The 19989-nt window shown below is 40.8% G+C and overlaps 1 protein-coding gene across 13 annotated transcripts in view; it reads right to left on the bottom strand.

Annotated features, from left to right (window-relative positions):
* SRGAP2 (SLIT-ROBO Rho GTPase activating protein 2) overlaps positions 1-19989 on the bottom strand; it is a 290047-nt gene that overhangs the window by 66817 nt on the left and 203241 nt on the right. For all 13 annotated transcript variants that reach the window (XM_060178745.1, XM_007523113.3, XM_060178749.1 and 10 more), the window contains 3 exons: positions 12824-12886; positions 1777-1992; positions 774-902 (listed from right to left, as the gene is read on the bottom strand). In XM_060178745.1, coding sequence (XP_060034728.1) covers positions 774-902; positions 1777-1992; positions 12824-12886 — 408 coding nt within the window. The remainder of the gene's footprint in view (positions 1-773; positions 903-1776; positions 1993-12823; positions 12887-19989) is intronic.

The following is a 19989-nucleotide window of genomic DNA, read 5'->3' as shown; positions in this document are numbered from 1 at the left end:
CCCTGGTACTACCTTATGTCACAATTATGCCACCTTATTCCTCTCTCTCTTCTAATAAGCAAGAAAGTGAGTGAGGAAGGAAGGCAGACTTCTTTTTAATACATAGCATGGTATTCTAAATCTTTAGCTCTCACCACTCACTTCTGTGTGCAAGTAACTGATCTCAGGGATTATTTCCTGAGAGACAAAAAACAAAACAAACCTATAGGTTATGAGCAATTTGGTAATCAGACTTAGGTGTCTGCTTCTGTTACTTATTAACTGATTTAAATTATCTAAACATTCTGGAAAAAAAAAGTAAGAAGATAACATTGCCTTTGTCTTGGGGTTCTACTGAGGACTGAATGAGATAAAGTAGTAAGTGCTTCACCAAGTACCTGGAAAGTTCCTGATATGACAACTACCTTTAAAAATTTTTTAAATGCTTCGAAGTGCAAAGACCTATGTAAGGATCCTGGTTCGAGCCTCTGGCTCCCCACCTGCAGGGGAAGTTGCTTCACAGGTGGTGAAGCAGGTCTGCAGGTGTCTTTCTTTCTCCCTTTGTCTTCCTCTCTTCTCTCCATTTCTCTCTGTCCTATCTAACAACGACAGCATCAACAACAATAGTAACCACCACCACCACAACAATAATAATAATAAAAAGGCAACAAAAGGGAAAATAAATAAATAAATATTAAAAAAAAAAAAAGCTTTGAGAGTCTTGAGCAATAGCACTGGTCAGAGTTCTGAAACCAGGACAGAAGTGCCCTTGGTCCCTGACTTTAGGTACTTACATCGATAAGGTCAGACAGATCGTGGATGTAGTACTTGAAGACAGATGCATTGGTTGCCTCCAAAGCCAGTAAGTACTCATTCCGGGCTTTAATGGCCTTCAGTTTGTTCTCTGTGTATTTGGCTTGGCGCTGAAAAGGGAAAAGAAATTCAAGTTCACTTTTTTTTAATATTTATTTATTTATTCCCTTCTGTTGTACTTGTTGTATTGTAGTTATTGTTGTTGTTATTGATGTCGTCGTTGTTGGACAGGACAGAGAGAAATGGAGAAAGGAGGGGAAGACAGAGAGGGGGAGAGAAAGACAGATACCTGCAGACCTGCTTCACCGCCTGTGAAGTGACTCCCCTGCAGGTGGGGAGCCGGGGACTCGAACCGGGATCCTTACGCCGGTCCTTGTGCTTTGCGCCACCTGCGCTTAACCCGCTGTGCTACCGCCCCGCTCCCCACTTTTCTTTTTAAAGGTTAGATTATTCTCTAAGTGATGAAAGTACAGTACATTCAAGAACCACAATCATGCAGTTCCTCCCTATATGCACCTTTCTTAAATTGGGTTCTAATTCTGTTTAATGAGATTCAATGGGATAATATAGATCAATTCAGGAAAAGTTAGTGAGGGTCCCTACTTTAGATGTATGCCCCACTTTGGTGCTATCTGCCAATACCATTCCCCATTCTAGCAGTACTACCCTGAAGGAGTCTGTCCCCAAACACCTAACATCTGACACCAAACTCTAGGTCTACTGTCCTCCTCTTATGCCTGGAATAGTTGACCACTGTTGTCTATTTATCTGCTACAGGTTAAAGACTTAGAAGCCCACATTCAAATTCTTGCAATGTCTAAATATCCTTCAGGGCAGAAAGCAAGGATTTACTTTTGGTCACTAGGCGCAAAAGGAAGCCAGAGTTTCCTGTTCTGCACTTCACAGTACCTACTATGGAAGTCCTATCAGTCCTGACTTCCTTAGAGTTCTCCCCACTCCCTACAGTTGCCAGGATACACAAACCTTCTCCTTCATCTTCTCAATCTTCTTCACTGAGCTCCTCCGGACATGCTTCTCCTCAATGCGGACAATGGCTGTAGAATCAGGAGAGCGTGGGGTCTGTCGGTCTTCTTGCTTTACAGATTTACCAATCTGCTTCTCCTCCTGCTTCTCCGCTTCCTTTAGCTTGCTCTGAGCACTGATGCTGTCGGCATTATACATGTGATATGTCTTCATGACCTGCAAGACATGCCCCACCCCCAGCCCCAGAGGTCAAGCCAATAGGGTCAACTTTCTTCTTTACAGACTAACACACTCAGCTGGACCTCTCCCCTACAAAGTAATACCCTCATTCTCTAAAGGGGAAAATTTGTGTTTGTTCAGCAAGTACTATAAATTAAAGACCACCCAGAGCACAGGAAAGCAGTATTTGAAATGAGTCAACATCAAGTCCTTCATCATGTATTATTTAATTCTTTTATTACCATTCTTTTATTGACCAAGTGACTTCTCTGTCTTACTCATCTAACAATACCAGGCAGACAGGAAAAGTACCACTGTTCTCAAAAGCAAGAGCAAACTCTTCTGGGACTAGTTAGAAAGCCTGGAAAGAGCAGCACAGCCTGCAGAGCAGCCTATGCTCGCGCCCTATGAGGATCGAGAGTAACGCCAAGATAGACTGGCTGGGCTTCATGCCGGATTCTCCTATCGCCAAGCTGCGTTACTCTCAATCGCACTCTGTCATTTCACAAACATCTCATAAAAACTGCAGCAAAGGTGGGCGCGAGGAATAACATCATTGCAAGACTGGCCAGCTCCTCATGGGGCGCGAGCGCTTCCACACTTCGATCATCATCTCTGGCATTATGCTATTCCACTGCAGAATACTGTGCCCCAGTATGGTTCCGTAGCCCCCATGTCCACTTGGTCGATTCCAAATTTTATTCCTCCATGAGGATAATTTCTGGAACCATCCGTTCCATCCCGGTTCCATGGCTGCCAGTTCTTAGCAACATCGCCCCGCCAGATATTCGTCGGGGTGCGGCATCATCTAAGTTCATTTCCCACGTCTACGCTCGACTGGACCTGGCAATATACGTGGATATCTTCGCCCACCCTGTCCAACGCTTGACATCTCGTCACCCAATCTGGTCCCCTACGCCTACACTGAACTTCTCTGTTCCAGTCTCTTGGAAACAGAGCTGGCAGTCAGCTGAGGTAAAGAACAAACACCTCATCACAGATCCCTGCAAGCATCAACCTGGCTTTGACCTAGCACGTTATGATTGGGCCCTCCTCAATCGCTATCAAACAGGCCATGGCCAGTGCGCCGCTATGTTCCATCGTTGGGGAGCCAGAGACGACCCGAACTGCCCCTGCGGCTCCAGACAGACTATGACCCACATAGTCAACGACTACCACCTCTCCAGATTCAAAGGAGGTCTCGAAACTTTACATCAGGCTCAACCTGATGCTGTTGACTGGCTACGGAAGAAGGGCAAACGCTAGAAGAAGAAGAACCAAAGTAAAAGACTCTGGGGGACGTGGGGTGGAGAGTACAGGTCCTGGAAAAGGTTGACAGAGGACCTAGTGGGAGTTGTGTCGTTATGTGGAAAACTGAGAAATGTTATGCATGTAAAAACTATTCTATTTACTGTTGACTGTAAAACATTAATTCCCTGATAAAGAAATTAAAAATATATATATATCCATACTCTCAGCAGGGAAGAAGTATTAGGATGAAAATAAGAGGACTCTGTACTCCAGCTCCATCAGCACCCAGAGAGAGAGAAGGAAAAGGAGAGGGACATATGGAAGTAGTGATGATGTCATGAATGGTTTAGAGGGAAAGAGAGGATTGAATCAGAAAAGGAAGGGGACAAGTATGTATAAATGTCAGATAGTTGTAGAGTAGATGGTTGGCTCATGTCTAAAAATTTAGGGGAACTGTGGTGGACTGCAGTGGGGAGAGTGAAGATTCAGAACTCTTGTGGTGGGAATGGTGTGGATTCAAACCCCTGTCGACATGTAATTCTGTACTAGAATAAAAAAAAAGAATAAAATATATTTCAGTTTCCAATAGAGGGAATGGAGACAGAAATCTGGTGGTGCGAAAAAAAAAAAAAAGGAAAGAAATCTGGTGGTTTGAAAGGTGTGGAATTACACCCCTGTTATAATTTTGAAAATCAATATTAAATCACTACCTAAAAAGTCAATTATTACGACACAGACAAAAATCAGAATAAGCTAGTATAAATAAATTCTTTAAAAATTTTTTTTAATTTATAAAATGAAGATATTGACAAGACCATGGGATAAGAGGGGTAGAATTCTACAGAATTCCCACCACCAGAACTCCCTATCCCACCCACCCCGGCCCCCAAAAGAAAAGCTTTCCTATTCTTTATCTCTCTGGGAGTATGAACCCAGGATCATTATGGGGTACAGAAGGTGGAAGGTCTGGCTTCTGTAAATAACTTCTTATTGTAGATGCAGAATGTTTAAATCAGCTTCAACTTATTGTGAACCTGATATCATTTCCCATAACTATAAAACTGACTCTACTATACTTAGTATCTTTAATAATCAACATAAAAACTTTTCTAAATGGGGTCAGGTAGTTCACCTTGTTGAATGTACATGTTACCACATACAAAAAGACATGAGGGGTTCAAGTTCCTAGTCTCCACCTGCAAAGGGGAAGCTTTACTGGTAGTGAAGCAATAGTCTCTGCCACCCCCCAGTCAATTTCTCACTGTTCTATCACATTAAGTCAACAACAATAACAAAAATAAAAAATATTTCTGTATTTGAAATGCTCCTCTAGGTTCCCACTAAGAAGTGAAAAACGGGTATCTGTTATTCTGACTGGAAAAGGACAAGTAGGAAACTTCTTTTTATCTCCATTCAAATGTATGTGACCAAGAAATTTAAGTTTGAATTAACAGTTTGACAGTGAATGACTGAAGAAAATTGTTTCTTTTTCATGAAGATACATGGTAAGTACAGAGGGAGCACTATAAATCAAAAACAAGAGAGCTCAAGAGAATAGTGTCAATAAATTAAGTAATAAAACTCAACTTTACTTCTTTCCTCTAAAGAGCTTAAAGAATCTTCCTGTTAGAAGAGTAATTACAAGACTTCCTGAGGCTGGGCCAAGAGCAGCAGAAGATCTGTTCCTCTCCCTTCCCCTCCCCTCCCCTCTCCTTTCCTCTCCTCTCCCAGATCAACTAGGAATACCAAAGGAGACCACCTGGGACCACAACAAGACAGGACTAGGAACCCACCAAATCACAGGTGAGTGCAAACACACCTGGCTGGTGACAGAGAGGAACCTAGGGAGAGACTAAGTGGCTGGTAACAGTCCTGATGTTTATCAGTTGAGACACCACCTCCAGTCTGTTTCACCAACAAGGGGACAACTGAAGGGAGGAGAGGACTCCCCTGAGACTCACCAAGTGCAACTCTGGGTCTCCACTGCTACTGCCCTCAGAGTCTGGAGCAGTGGCAGGGAGGGATACCAGGGGACAGAGATCTAACCAGGAAACTCAGGAGAAGACCTATACCTCCATGGCATAGCTGTGGGGCTATGAAAGTCTCTTTGCAGAACCAATGGACTATCTCTGTCACACCCTGCCTTATCTCTTGGTCAGGAGTCAGTGATTAAGCTAAGAAGCCTACTTATAGTTTAGAAACCCTCAGGCTTCCTAGAGAGAAGAAAAAAAAAAAGAGGCTTTTAAATCACTGAGCTCCAACTCAGGGATTAAAATACTATTGAAACAACTGTTAACTTCCACCACTGTGAACCCTTTAATTACCTTACTTAGACACAAGTCAATCCAGGAAACAGTGATCAGTAATTTGAAAAGTACTAAGGGAGGGAACTCATAACATAATATATAAAATAGGTAAACCAACAAGAAGAAATATTGGAGAAACTAACCAGGAAAATAGTCCAGCTAAAAGCCCCCCAAAGGGTGAAGCACAAAATAACGAGTTCAACATCCAAACATTCGCTAAGGAAATAATCACAGGAGTGAGTAAAGAGTTTGAAAGAATTGTAGTCAGAAATACAGGAACAACAAATAAGATTCTGGAAGAAAACACTATCTCAAGGTTATTAGAGAGCTGAAAGCTGAAATAGCTGAACTAAGAACACAACTAGCTGAACAAGCTAAAACAGCATCAGAACAGGGTAACAAAATAGGTGAACTCCAGAAAACAGTAGAGGGCAGAGAGAATAGAATCAATGAGGCCAAAGACAGAATTAGCAAGATCGAGGATGAATTAGACACAACTGAAAAAGAAGAGATATAAAAAGAGATTAAGAGATGCTGAAAACAACAACAGAGACCTATGGGATGACTTCAAAAGAAACAATATATGCATTATTGGCTTACCAGAAAAAGAAAGAGAGGGAGAGGAAGAAAACATTCTTTAGGCCATAATAGCTGAAAACTTCTCTAGTCTAGACAATATCAAAGACATAAAGATTCAAGAAACCCAGAGGGACCCAAACAGAATTAACCCAGACTTAAAGACACCAAGACACATCATATTTAGAATGGAAAGGAATAAGAATAAAGAAAGAATTCTGAAGTCTGCAAGAAAAAAACAAAGAGTCACCTACAAAGGAAAACCCATAAGATTAGCAGCAGACTTCTCCATACAAACACTACAGGCCAGAAGAGAATGGCAAGATATCTATCGAGTGCTCAATGAGAAAGGCTTTCAACCAAGAATACTGTATCCTGCTAGACTGTCATTCAGACTAGATGGAGGCATCAAAACCTCAGACAAGCAAAAGTTGAAGGAATCAACTATCACCAAGACTGCCCTGAAAGAAGTTCTGAAAGGTCTTCTGTAAACAGTCAGACTATCATAAATAGGACATACATCAGAACATTCTAAAACTCTATAAGAATGGCATTAAAATATCTTCAATCTTTGATATCAATAAATGTCAATGGCCTGAATTCACCTATTAAAAGACACAGAGTAGGAAGATGGATCAGAAAACACAACCCAACAATATGCTGTCTAAGGAAACCCACCTAACTCAACAAGACAAACACAGACTTAAAGTGAAAGGATGGAAAACTATCATACAAGCCAATGGCCCACAAAAAAAGGGCAGGAACAGCTATTCTCATATCTGACACAACAGATTTTAAAATAGATAAAATTAAAAAAGATAGGAATGGACACTACTTAATGCTCAGAGGATCAGTCAATCAAGAGGACTTAACAATTATTAACATCTATGCACCCAATGAGAAGCCATCTAAATACATCAAACTTCTACTGAAAGAGCTACAGCAATATATTAACAGCAACACAGTCATGGTAGGGGACTTCAACACCCCACTCTCTCAACTTGATAGATCATCCAGGCAGAAAATCAATAAAGACATAAGGGAGCTAAATGAAGAGATAGATAAACTAGAACTATTGGACATTTTCAGAGTCATTCATCCCAAGAAAGTGGAATACAAATTTTACTCAAATCCACATGGGTCATTCTCAAGGACAGACCATATGTTAGGCCACAAAGACAGCATTAGCAAGTTCAAGAGCACTGAAATCATCCCAAGCATATTCTCAGACCACAGTGGAACTAAACTTACACTTAACAATCAACAAAAGATTAGTAATAGTCCCAAAATGTGGAGGCTCAAAGTACACTTCTTAACAACCTCTGGGTCAAAGAGGAAATCAAGGAAGAAATCAAAATGTTTCCAGACATCAATGAAAATGAAGACACAAGCTATCAAAATATTTGGGACACAGCTAAGGCAGTATTGAGAGGGAAGTTCATAGCTATACAAGCACACATTAGGAAACAAGAAAAAGCACAAATAAACAGCCTGATTGCACATCTTAAAGACTTAGAAGAAGAAGAACAAAGGAACCTTAAAGCAACCAGAAGGATAGAAATCACTAAAGTTAGGGTAGAAATAAATAACATTGAGAATAAGAAAACCATACAAAAGATCAACGAAAGGAAATGTTGGTTCTGCGAAAGAGTGATGTTTTTATCATTTTAAATAGCCGAGTAATATATATCTAACAAGTTCATTAGCTATCTGTTGAACAAGGATAGAAAGGGAAAACACAGAGTGAAACTTTGAGTATGATGTATTGAACTAAAGCAAAGAACTTGGGGGAGGTAGGGGTAGGGAGGAGGTAGAGAAAGTGTTTGGGGTCCTGGTGCATGGTGGTGGTAAAGGACTTAAACTGGGGGGCTAGAGTGCTTTGTAGACCCCTATCATATATCAACAACTGTATTAAAACCACTAACCTCCTCTTACAGTAAAATGGTTTTGGGGTAAAAGAGTAGGTAGCTAAAGGTTTCTTCATGTTTAAGGAAGAAGACCAAGGCTAAGAAGACCAAAATGAGATAAATTTAGAGGAATTTATGTGCTCACTTGGTTGAGCATGTATGTTACAAGACGCAAGGACCCAGGTTTAAGACCCTGGTCTCCACCTGCACAGGGAAAGCTTCATGACTGGTGAAGTAGGGTTGCAGATGTCTCTCTGTATCTTCTGGCTATCTTTATCCAAAAAATAAAGATACTATAAAAATTTAAAAAAACTAAATGTCTTGATGGGCTGGGAAGATAGCATAAAAATTATGAAAAAGACACTCACATTAGAGGTTCCAGTGTATCAGGTTCAGTCCCTGGCACCACCATAAGCTAAAGCTAAGCAGTGCTCTGGGAAAATAATTATATATATATATATATATATATATATATATATATATATATATGTATATTATAAAAGATATATATATTTTTAATTTTTTTCTTGAGTTCTGGACCATCTATTAATTGTTTTTGTATTTTAGTACATAATACTGGAGACAAATTGGCAAGAAAAGTTGGGGAAATTATTTTGTTCCAGGAAAGCAGGTACAAACAGTCTGAAGAGGCTCTGTAAGCAGACAGTAGCTGCGCTACATATATTCAGGGGAATACAGAGGTATAAAACCCCTGGGGCCATAACACCTCTTTCTTTCCAATTCTAGGGTTTCCTTGACTCAGTCAACCCTTGTTGTTTCAGTGCCTCCACAAATACTTCTACTTTGCCAGACTTTTCTAGATATAGTTTCTCAGTACAACTGAGGCAAGGAATGCCAGAGTTGTTTGGGAAGCAGTGTGCTCTGACTTCAAAGACATTCCTGGAGCATCAGTCAGAAAATGAAAAGCACTTCTGCTGTGGCCTACAAACTATCCAGCTCATTATGCGGGGGGGAAAAACACATCGAGAAGAATGCTCATTGGGATTGCTTTTTGAACAGCAGCTGTGGGAAGTGGTGCCTGGGGTGGAATGCCAAGAAAGGGAAATCAAAGGCTCTTCAAGCAGAAAAGAGGAAGGTAGATAGGGTGCAGCTGGCCACTTATGGTGAGAGTCTAGGCCTCTTGCCCAAAGAAATTTTTATTTGGGAACACCTGGGCCCTGTCCTTTGGATTAACAAGATTCAAAACTACTAAGTCAAGACTTGGGTAGCCAGTCTCCCCTCAAAGAAGTGTTTGTGGGCATCAGGAGTAGAAGAAAAGCAAAAAGAGGACTGAATATGGTAGGTCCCTTGTTTCTTCTTCCTGTTGCCTACAGGGTTATTGAAACAAGAGGCCCCTGTCTGCCCTGCCAAAGAGTAAACAAAGGAGACATCGTATAGGAAATCTTCCTTGCTTCATAATTTCTCTGTGAGTACATACTGTTGTAGCTTCACAATAATCCTAAATTCCTGCTTATGAAGTCAGTACCACACCCAGGGGCTTGCTGGGCTCACCAAGAGTTTCATGCATCAGGTGACCCTTCAGCCTGAAGCAAACTAGGATAATAAGCTACTATGATGCCATGCCTTATTTAGACCAGTCCTTTGCTTATCTCACCCTCCAGAAGTAATTCTAGTCTAAATTTTTTCATAGCTTACAGAATCTCATTTGATTCTTAATTATATATAATCTGATGGTTCAAGAGAGACAGTCTCTCCTCCCACTCCCAAAAGTGGAAAGATCAGTGTATAGAGTAAGCATAGAGCTTTGGAGCCTCTTTTCAGGCTCATAATAGTTAGTGGTAAACAGGTTTGCATCTGGGTTGCTTAAATCAGGAGACTCCAGGCACTATATCAGCGTTTCTCAATCTTGGTATTAATGATATTCTGGGCCAAATATTATTTGTTGGGAAGAGGAGTTGCTTATACATTAAAGGAGTTTAGATGTGACCTGGCTTGAAGCATCACCACCATCTCCATCCCAGTTTTGAGAACAACAACAATAAAAAATGTCAGCAGATAATACCATGTGTCCCCTTGGGGGAGAGGGGGAAAACCCTGCTGGAGGTCACTACATCTTGTCTTCACTGGAACTTTCACGTTTCCTGATTTATGTTTTCACTTTTATATCTACTTGAACTAAGTATCAAATTTTTGTTTTAGCCTTGGACATTCAATCCATGAAGAGAACATGAGTCCCAGCCAATTCTAAGTATTCAAGCAAGTGAGGGCTCATGCTCTGCAATGCTTGTGGTGAGTAAAGCACAGGCCATGCTGGATTATCTAGAGACGTCAGTCTTCTTCAACCTAGAGCAGCAAGTTCCAAGGTTTTCTTCTAAATGGCAACATGAATTCACTTAAAAAAAAAAAATCATGGGAGTCGGGCTGTAGCGCAGCGGGCTAAGCGCAGGTGGCGCAAAGCACAAAGACCGGCATAAGGATCCAGGTTCGAACCCCGGCTCCCCACCTGCAGGGGAGTCGCTTCACAGGCGGTGAAGCAGGTCTGCAGGTGTCTATCTTTCTCTCCTCCTCTCTGTCTTCCCCTCCTCTCTCCATTTCTCTCTGTCCTATCCAACAACGACAACAACAACAATAATAACTACAACAATAAAACAACAAGGGCAACAAAAGGGAATAAATAAAATAAAATATTTTAAAAAATCATACTATATTATGAGATCTAGGACTCTGAGGAAGCTAAACAATTGCACAGCACTATTCTTCCTCTGCTGGTCTGTCTCATTACAGATGAGCATACTGAAGTTTAGCTGCTTTGGTGTTTGTTGGGAATTCCCAGGAAGATGGCTGTGGGGAAATGAAAGGAATAATGACCACATATACCATGCTCTATCTTAGTGAGTTCTCTATCAGGAAAAAGGAGTTGTAGCTCTTCTTGGTGCCTAGAAGATGCTCTTTAGACTGGGTATGGAGTATTGCACCAAAGGGAGAGACTGGGGGAAGGATAGATTTTCAGGTCCATTGTAGGGGTATGAGGGTAGGGACACAGACCTTTGGTGGTGGGAATGGCATTAAACTGTACTCCTATTAAAATCACCAATTTATTCAATATATCAGGGGAAATAGATTGAATGTCTTGAGTTCTTTAAATGACTATCAGGCTAAGGAAAAATTAACTGAAGTCATGGGCCTCTTGGGACATATCTAAAATAGAAATCCTAGCTTCTTCCCACATGAAGACCCCTGATTTCAGCTCTATTCCTACCTCTGAGTTCCTGTTTATTAAACATTTTGTCCTGCTTTATATCTTAGTGCCTTTCAGCCACCAGTTGCTAGCCCTGCCATGATGCATCCTGACTTCTCTGGGCACTGACATCACCAATGTTTCCTGAAGTCTCACCTCTCCAGAGCCCTACCCCATTAGCGAAAGACAGAAACAGACTGGAGATGTGGATCGACCTGTCAATGTCCATGTCCAACAGTGAAGCAATTACAGAAACCAGACATTCCACTTTCTGCATCCCATAAAGAATTTTGGTCCATATTCCTAGAGGGATAAAGAATAGGGAAATTTCCAATGGAGGGAATGGTACACAGAATTCTGGTGGAGGAAATTGTTTGGAATTGTACCCCTGTTATCTTACAATCTTGTTAATCATTATTAAATCACTAATAGATTTTTTTTTTAAAGAGATCTTTTTTTAAAAGATGGGTTAAGTCAACATGCTTTTATCTTTAAAAACTTTTACCTTCATTTGAAAGAAGTGAAAACTTGGGATATGAACCAAAGGGTACCATCTATCTATTATCTTGGCTTCAGAGCAAAAGACCACAGAACAGAAAATTCAAACAGACTAAATATCATTGGAGTCATGTCTGATGATTACCCAATTTACTTGCTTACCAGTTGCTATGACAAAATGGACACACCTAGGCTTCTGGATCAAGAATATGACCCCCAAATATCTGTAATACATATCTGTCTTCCTATCAATTGAAAAAGAAAGAAAAAATTCAGTGAATAAGTAAGTAAACACAGGAAACCAACTTCACCTTCAAAACAGGATGAGGCAACCCTGGAGAATGACACAAAGGCCCAGCTGGAACAGGGGGCCTGAAAAGACTTGAATGACACAACTGAAACATTCCTTCTTTAGTAGCAGCTATTTCCTTGGTGTGTATTTGTGTTTTAATTATAACTAATGGAATATGGTTGGGAGAAAAACGACCACTAACAACTCCCTGCGCACGAAGAAACACGTACTAGCCACAGGTATCACATGCCTTAAGTCAGTCATTCATTTCAGAACAGACTGTTTTCATCTCCAAGCCCAAACTCTGACTCTTCACTGGGGTTTTGCCTTTATAAAACCCCAGGAAGCAGATGCAGTGCTCTCTGCCCAAACCAGGTCCTCATGTTTAGGACCCTGTGCTTCACTCAAGAGCACCTGCTGTAATCTCAAACCAGAAGATCAATCCAAGAGCTAGTGCAAATCCTTGGACAATAAATTTTTTCCAACATGCAGATATTAATAGTTTTGGGGTCTCTGGCTTATGGAGTGGAGATGGGTCATCTGACCTAGGCATTACTAGTCTCTCATGCAGTTGAGGATCAATTTTATTTTGAGAAAGTGGGTTTGTTTTGCTCACAGAGGCCTGGAAATAAGATGAAAAAAAATAATAAAAGAGAGATAGGTGGAGTCACCCCCAGAGGGGACACCCTGCATGGTCTTCAACCTCAGCCTAGTTCTGTTGCTGATGTGACTATAACCACAAACTGCCAAACTCTGCTTCCCTCTGCTTGTTAAAGAGCCAACAATGCATCTGATTTACCGAGTAGAGCTCATTCAGGACCTTCATCAAATCATCTTGGAGCTGCTGGCCGACTTCTTTACTCTGCAAGGCAAGAGGAATGAAGGTTAATTGGGAGACAGAAGGAGGGAGAAAGGGGCAACAAATGCAAGAGTAGCACTGGCTCTACAAATAACACAGACTCAATTAAGGTCCATTATTTAACTCAGCAAATCAGATAACCATTCTTATCATATCCAATTATGGTCAGATTACTCAAAGAGTTTTAATAAAATGAAATGTGCTCCTTCTGCAATCTAGCAAAAGCAATAATAATGCAGGGGAAATGGGCTGTAGCCTTTGATTTTTCAACTGGTCCCCAAAGAACAGGTCTGCAAGCTATATCTTTCTTGCAAGTATCATTAGGTGGGAAGAACTTTCTAGAATACTATAGGTTCTCAGATAATTCTGGAGAAAAGTAAGATGTGAAATAGAATGAGGTAAGTTATAAACTTCCAAGGACTTCACAGTACTTAACTGGAACCTTCAAGGAGGAAAGGAACTTAACATCTTTTAGTTGTTCTATTTCTACCCCTAATTGCCAGAACAGTGACACCTCAATAATAGCTGGCTGCAAGATTAGCTAATGGCACTCAATCCTGATAGTATATACAAAGGGTCTCTAATGATTTGTCCTAAACAGAGGTTGTTCTCAGGTTCTTTTCTGATGTCACCTAGCTACTGGAATCTAATTACACAGAGAGTAGCAGAGATAGAGAATGAGGAGACAGGAAGGAAAGAACAGCCATGCTCTCTAAAATGAATGTCTTATGCCAAATCCACAAGATCAGGAGCTAAAACTGATTGACACCATTGAGTTTAGTTCAGTGCTGAGGGAAAGTATTCTTTTAATTTTGTTAGCTTCTTTGAATTCTTTTTGACAAAAACCAGAAACCAGAAATGTTTTCTAATAGAAAGTATAATACTGTCTCCTGGCGCAGCTCAGCTCCCAAGCAAAGAAAGAGGTTTTGCATAATTTTTAATATCTTGCTTTTTAAAAAAGAAGTGAGATCACAACTTTGTGTGTATTTTTTAATGCTTTCTCTCCCTAAGATATTTACAACATTGGGATTGCATATACAACTTGTAACTTATTCACTTTGATGTACGCTGTAAACATTTTCCCCACTATATTATTCTTCTATAACATTTATTATATGTTCTTTTAAAAATTCTTTATTGGGAGATTAGTGTTTTATAGATGACAGTAAATACAATAGTTTGTACATGCATAATGTTTCTCAGTTTTCTACATAACAATACGACCCCCACTAGGTCCTCTGTTATCCTTTTCCAGGACCTTTACTCCCCCCCAACGTTTATTATATGTTGATATAGTTTCTATTCTTAGGCTTTTAATTCCTTATAGGGCTTTTTTTGTTTTGTTTTTGCCTCCAGGGCTATCATTGGGGCTCAGTGCCTGCATTACACGTCCACTGTTCCTTGAGGCTATTTTTTCCACTGCTGTTGTTGATAGCACAGCAGGTAATAGAGAAGGGGAAGTCAGAGGGGGAGAGAAAGACACCTGCAGACCTGTTTCACGGATTGCAAAGCGAGTGCTCTCCTTGCCTGCAAAGGTGGGGAGCCAGGGGTTCAAACCTGTATCCTTGAGCCAGACCTTGCACTTTGCACTATGTGTACTTAACCTGATGCACTACTGCCTGGCTCCCTCTTTATAGGTTTTGATGATTAAATATGTTGTGTTACTTTGTAAAAAATTTCATGCACACCTTTTATTAGTTTTTCCTAGAAGTAACATTGCTGAGTTCAAGACTACTTATTTGTACCATTCAATTACCTTGAGAAATCCATTTAAAAACCAGGGGGTTGGGCAGTAGCACAGCAGGTTAAGTGCACATGGCACAAAGTGCAAGGACCTGTGTAAGGATCCCGGTTCAAGTCCTGGATCCCCACCTGCAGGGGAGTTACTTCACAAGCTGTGAAGCAGGTCTGCTGGTGTTTCTCTTTCTCTCCTCCCTCTCTGTTTTCCCCTTCTCTGTCCATTTCTCTCTGTCCTATCCAACAACAATAACTACAACAACAACAATAACTACAACAACAACAAAACAATAAGGGCAACAAAAGGGAAAATAAATAATAAAAAAATTAAAAAATAAAATAACACCAAAAGCTTCTAAAAATGCTATCTCACTCTTCCTTTCTTTCTTTCTTTCTTTCTCTCTCTTCCTTTCTTCCTTTCTTTCTTTCTTTCTTTCTTTCTTTCTTTCTTTCTTTCTTTCTTTCTTTTCCTTCTTTCTTTTTGCCAATAGAGTTATTGCTGGGGCTTGGTGCCTGCATGATGAATCCACTGCTCCTGGTGGCCATTTTTTTCTCTCTTTTTTTCTTCTTTCTCTTCTTCATTTGATAAGACAGGCAACAAAAGGGAAAATAAACAATAAAAAAAATTAAAAAATGAAGTAACACCAAAAGCTTCTAAAAATGCTATCTCACTAATTCTTTATATCTTTATCTATTTATTTTTGCCAACCGAGTTATTGCTGGGGCTTGGTGCCTGCATGACAAATCCACTGCTCCTGGTAGCCATTTTTGCCTCTCTCTTTTTTCTTCTTTCTCTTCTTCATTTGATAAGACACAGAGAAATTAAGAGGGCGGGAAGGACATAGAGAGGTAGAAAGACAAACACCTGCAGTGTTTCACTGCTTATGAAGCTTACCCAGGGAGCAGGGGCTTGAACCCAGGTCCTTGCTCATAGTAATGTGTGCACTTAATCAGGTGTGCCACCACCTGGTCCCTCACAAACTTTTTGTCTTGACAATTTGACATGGTATCTTATCATAATTTTCAGATCTTGGTTCTAATGAGTTGGAATTATGCATTTTACATTTTAAATCAATCTTTTGAGCTGGGGAGACAGCATAATGGTTATGCAAAAGCCTTTCAAGCCTGAGGCTCTGAAGTCCCAGGTTCAATCTCCAGCACCACCATAAGCCAGAACTTAGCAGTATTCTGGTCAAAAAAACAACAAACAAACAAACACAATCAATCTTTTATGTACTGCCAAATAATTCGTTATGGAATATAACTTACATGTGACTTTTATCATGAGTGAACATGAGTTTCTACACCAGGTTCTGGGTAAGGGCTAGAAGAAGCCATGAATAAGCAAGCATAAGATTCTCCTCTTACTAATTCCTCTACCATAAAGAAGGTTAACTTTGACCAACTTCATTAATCTTTTAGCGCCTCCGATTTTTTCCCATAAAATAAAAATTTTTGGCTAAAACATTCCTAAGGTCTTTTCCAACTTATACCATTATATAGTATTTTTGATGATCTTTTACCTGGTTCTGAGTCTATCCTAGATTCAAACACCACCCACTTCAATATATGGCTCCATGAAGAAGAAAATGAGCAAGTTCTGCTCAGGTACCAAGCTCTATAAATAGATAGCTTTTGGGGTAGCTTAGCAGTCTTAAATTCACCCATTCCCAGAAGTCTGTCATCCAGTGTCCTCAATCTTTGGAAGAAACCACAAAAAGGAATGCCTCTCATCTAGGATCTAACAGATCAACTTCTTTGAATATATTTGAATTATTGGGGGGGGGTGGTTTACTTTGTTGACACGTAAATACAACCTCTCCTCTCTCCATGATAGGTGTCTAGCTGACTGCAAGATACTCACTGCCCCAACCTAGGTCCTTTTCCCCCATCATACACCAGGGTTCCATGACACTCCTCCCCTAGAGTCCTTTGCTTTGGTGCAATATATGACACCTAGTCCAAGTTTCACATTATGTTTTCCCTTACTATCCTTGTTTCTTTTTTTCTTTTCTTTTTTTTTTTTTACTTTGACCCCACTGACATCAATTTTTGTTTCTTTATAACTGTCCTGGTTTCCTAAGTTCCACCTATTAAGTGATATCATTTGGGAAGAGAACTGAGTTTCATCAAGGCAGTAGAAATTTGAGGAGGTGAAGTAAAACAAAATGACCCATCAACCTTCCCTAGAATCAGCAGCAGAGCCAGGAAGTATCACTTCCAAAGTATCACAAGTATCACTTCCAAACACCCTGCCCTCTGGCCAATTTCCCCTCCCAGCCTCTCGTTCTCTCCTTATATTGTTTGAAACACACATTACCATGCACAAGGACCTAGGTTCAAGCCCCCAGTCCCCACCTGAAGCTTCAAAAGTGGTGAAGCAATGCCACAGGTGTCTTTCCTTCCTCTCCCTGTATACCCCTCTCCACTCAATTTCTCTGTTCTATTGAGAGAGAGAGAGAAAAAAAGGCAGAGGTTAAAGGAGAAAGCTCCCTGCTTACACATGACTTTAAATGACTTAGTCTCCCCCTTCCCCAGGGGAAAGGGTGGTAAAACCAATAAAATAGCAATTAAGCCTAGGCAGATGTTTCCTTTCATGTACTGATTAGCTGGAAAAGGACTGGCTCTACTGTTATCCCTGTTTGTTTGAACAGGCTGCTGAAGCAATTCTGACTTACTGCTCCCTCTGACTGAGGGCTAGGCTAGGAATAGATGCATAGCCACCCCAGTTAGAAAGCCCAGCAATCCAGAGCAATTTTGACATAGGAGAGAAGAAGAAAAGAGCAAATCCCTCTCCTTTCACAAAGGATAAAAGGTCACCCATTTGTTTTTTCAGAAACCTTAAAACTGTGTGCCTCTGGAGGCAAGAATGGCCCCAGAACCCCAGAGGGAGGGCTTTCCTGTTGGCCACTGCCATTGCAAAAGGCTTGTCAGGACTGGTAAGCAACAAGAGGGCCCTACCCAAAGACAAGGAGGACATTTATTCTTGGAGACAACAAAACCTGCTGAGGCAGAGAGCATGATAATGAAGACTGAAGAGGCTTTTCCATTTTCTATAAAAAAAGCTATGGGCTTCTAGGCAAGGAAGAAAAAGATATTTACAGAGCAGTCTTTGTGTGCTATCATATAGCCTGCATCTCTTTTCTTTAAAATTACTTGGAAGAAAATGAGTCATCTAAACATTACAGGAAACCAAATAGAAGTCAAGGGAAAATTACTTTGGGCAAAGTTTTTTTTTTCCCCTTTCTTAAACGTTTGCATAGTAATCTCTGCCTGGAAAAAAAAATGCCTAAATTTAGATGTGTCAGTTACCAATACCGGTTGGCAAAGGAAATGTAATAGTGTATTTAGATGAGAAATCGTGTATTTTGAAACTCACCACAGTCACCATCAGAGTGTGTTTCATGAGGTCCCCACTCTGCCTGCTAGCTAGGGCGGGACTGATCGGAAGGCACTGTGATTGCAACAATTCCTGCCAGCTGTGTGCTTACAAAATGGGTAGGGATGCCTCCTTTGCCAACAAAGAATGACATTGTACAACAGAACTGAAATACACAACTTTGTCTCCCCTAGTCTGTAAGGACCCAAAACCTCATCTTAGGGAGGATAGAGAAGTGAATGCAAAGAAATAAAAGGCTATGTGGTCTGGGCTGCTGGGATACTAGTGTGGCCATTTGTCTTTGATCAGTATATTTCCTGCTTTTGCATGGGTTTGCCTATTAGAACACCGATAAAAGGGTCTTTTGTTGTTGTCACCAGACCTTCACTGTGCCAACCAACTTTACAGATAGAGCCCAATGCCTTATCGACTGTGCCACCTTCCGGATCACAAAGCTGTATTACTTGACAGGCACAGAATTATCCTTTTCATATGAAAGCAGAGAAAAAAGAAAAATAAAAGAGGAAAGCAAGTCTCTGCCAGGTGGAGAGAACTAATTTCAGCCCTATCCCAAGGCTGAACCTATCAACAGAGAGAAACAGGCCATTTAAACCTTTGCTAATTAGCCTGTGTCAGCAGTTTTCCAAAAAAGAATCTAATTTTCAAGGGTACATATCTCCTTCCACCAGGGCTGGCACCCCCTGGCCACTGCACAGATACTTCTGAGACCAACTGTTAAAAAAATGCAGTCTAAAATGGAATTTGTGTGTACAGATTCCAAAGGAAAAGGACATGAACTCTATATGAAGCAATGACAGCAGAAGTGCCACCAGATGTAGAGTGACAGTTTTAGGGGAGCTGGCTCACCACTTCAAATGGGCCAAGTTTCATGATCTGGCACTTTGCCTGAAATGCTTTTGGTTAAGAGAACAGGGCTGAGTGGTGGTTGCTCAGTAGCAGGGCCAGGGCTAGGTGACTTTGGTGACTGTGCCTGGATTTTCCCCAACTCAACCCAGTGATGGTCTGGGAGGTGGCGCAGTGGATGGAGCATCAGATTCTTGGGCATGAGGTCCTGAGTTCAATCCCCAGCAGTACATGCAACAGAATGATGTCTGGTTCTTTCTCTCCTTCTATCTTTCTCATTAATAAATAAATAAAATTCAAACAACAACAACAACAACACATACACACACAAACAACAACAACAAAAAAACCCTCAACCCAGTGAGTCAGTGAGCATGCAGTGATCCTGAAGGTCAGAGCTCAGGAGGGATTTCTGAATTTCTCCTCAGCCAGGCTACCCACACAGGGGGTACTCACAGATTGAGACACCATAGGCTGACTCTAGGAAGACTATGTTCCAGTTATTCCTCATACTCTGGGAGCCCACAGAAGTATAAAGTCAAAATATATTAAATTCTGAAACTTCTATAGAGAGGGAGGCTAGGGCCTGTTATAAAAATAGTGGCTGAGAGGGGCTGGGTGGTGGTGCATCTGGTTGAGCGTACATGTTACAGTGCATAAGGACCCAGGTTCAACCTCTAGTCCCCACCTACAGTGCAAAAGCTTCACAAGTGGTGAAGTAGGACTGCAGGTGTCTCTCTGTCTGTCTCCCTCTCTATGATCCCCTTCCTTCTCAATTTCTAGCTGTCTCTATCCAATAAATAAAGATAATAAAATCAGATTAAAAAAAAGTGCCTGAGGTGCTTTCACTTTATGAGGACAGGACACAGAGAGCAAAATGTTAAGAAAACATACAATTCAAAGTTTTGAGTCTACATGTTTATAATACGGATATTATTTATTATGCACATTGCATCCTGCTAACCCTGTTCTTTCCTCTTCTGTTTTTGCATGTTGATCATAACCCACTGAACTCATTTTACAGCTCATTAATGAGTTATTATATACACGTTTTAAAAGATTTGGTATACTCTAAGAACCAATAACTAGGGGGTCGGGCGGTGGTGCAGTGGGTTAAGCGCACGTG

Source organism: Erinaceus europaeus, chromosome 19 (assembly GCF_950295315.1).
Source record: "Erinaceus europaeus chromosome 19, mEriEur2.1, whole genome shotgun sequence".
Classification (NCBI taxonomy): Eukaryota; Metazoa; Chordata; class Mammalia; order Eulipotyphla; family Erinaceidae; genus Erinaceus; species Erinaceus europaeus.
This window is presented reverse-complemented; position numbering and strand designations above follow the sequence as displayed.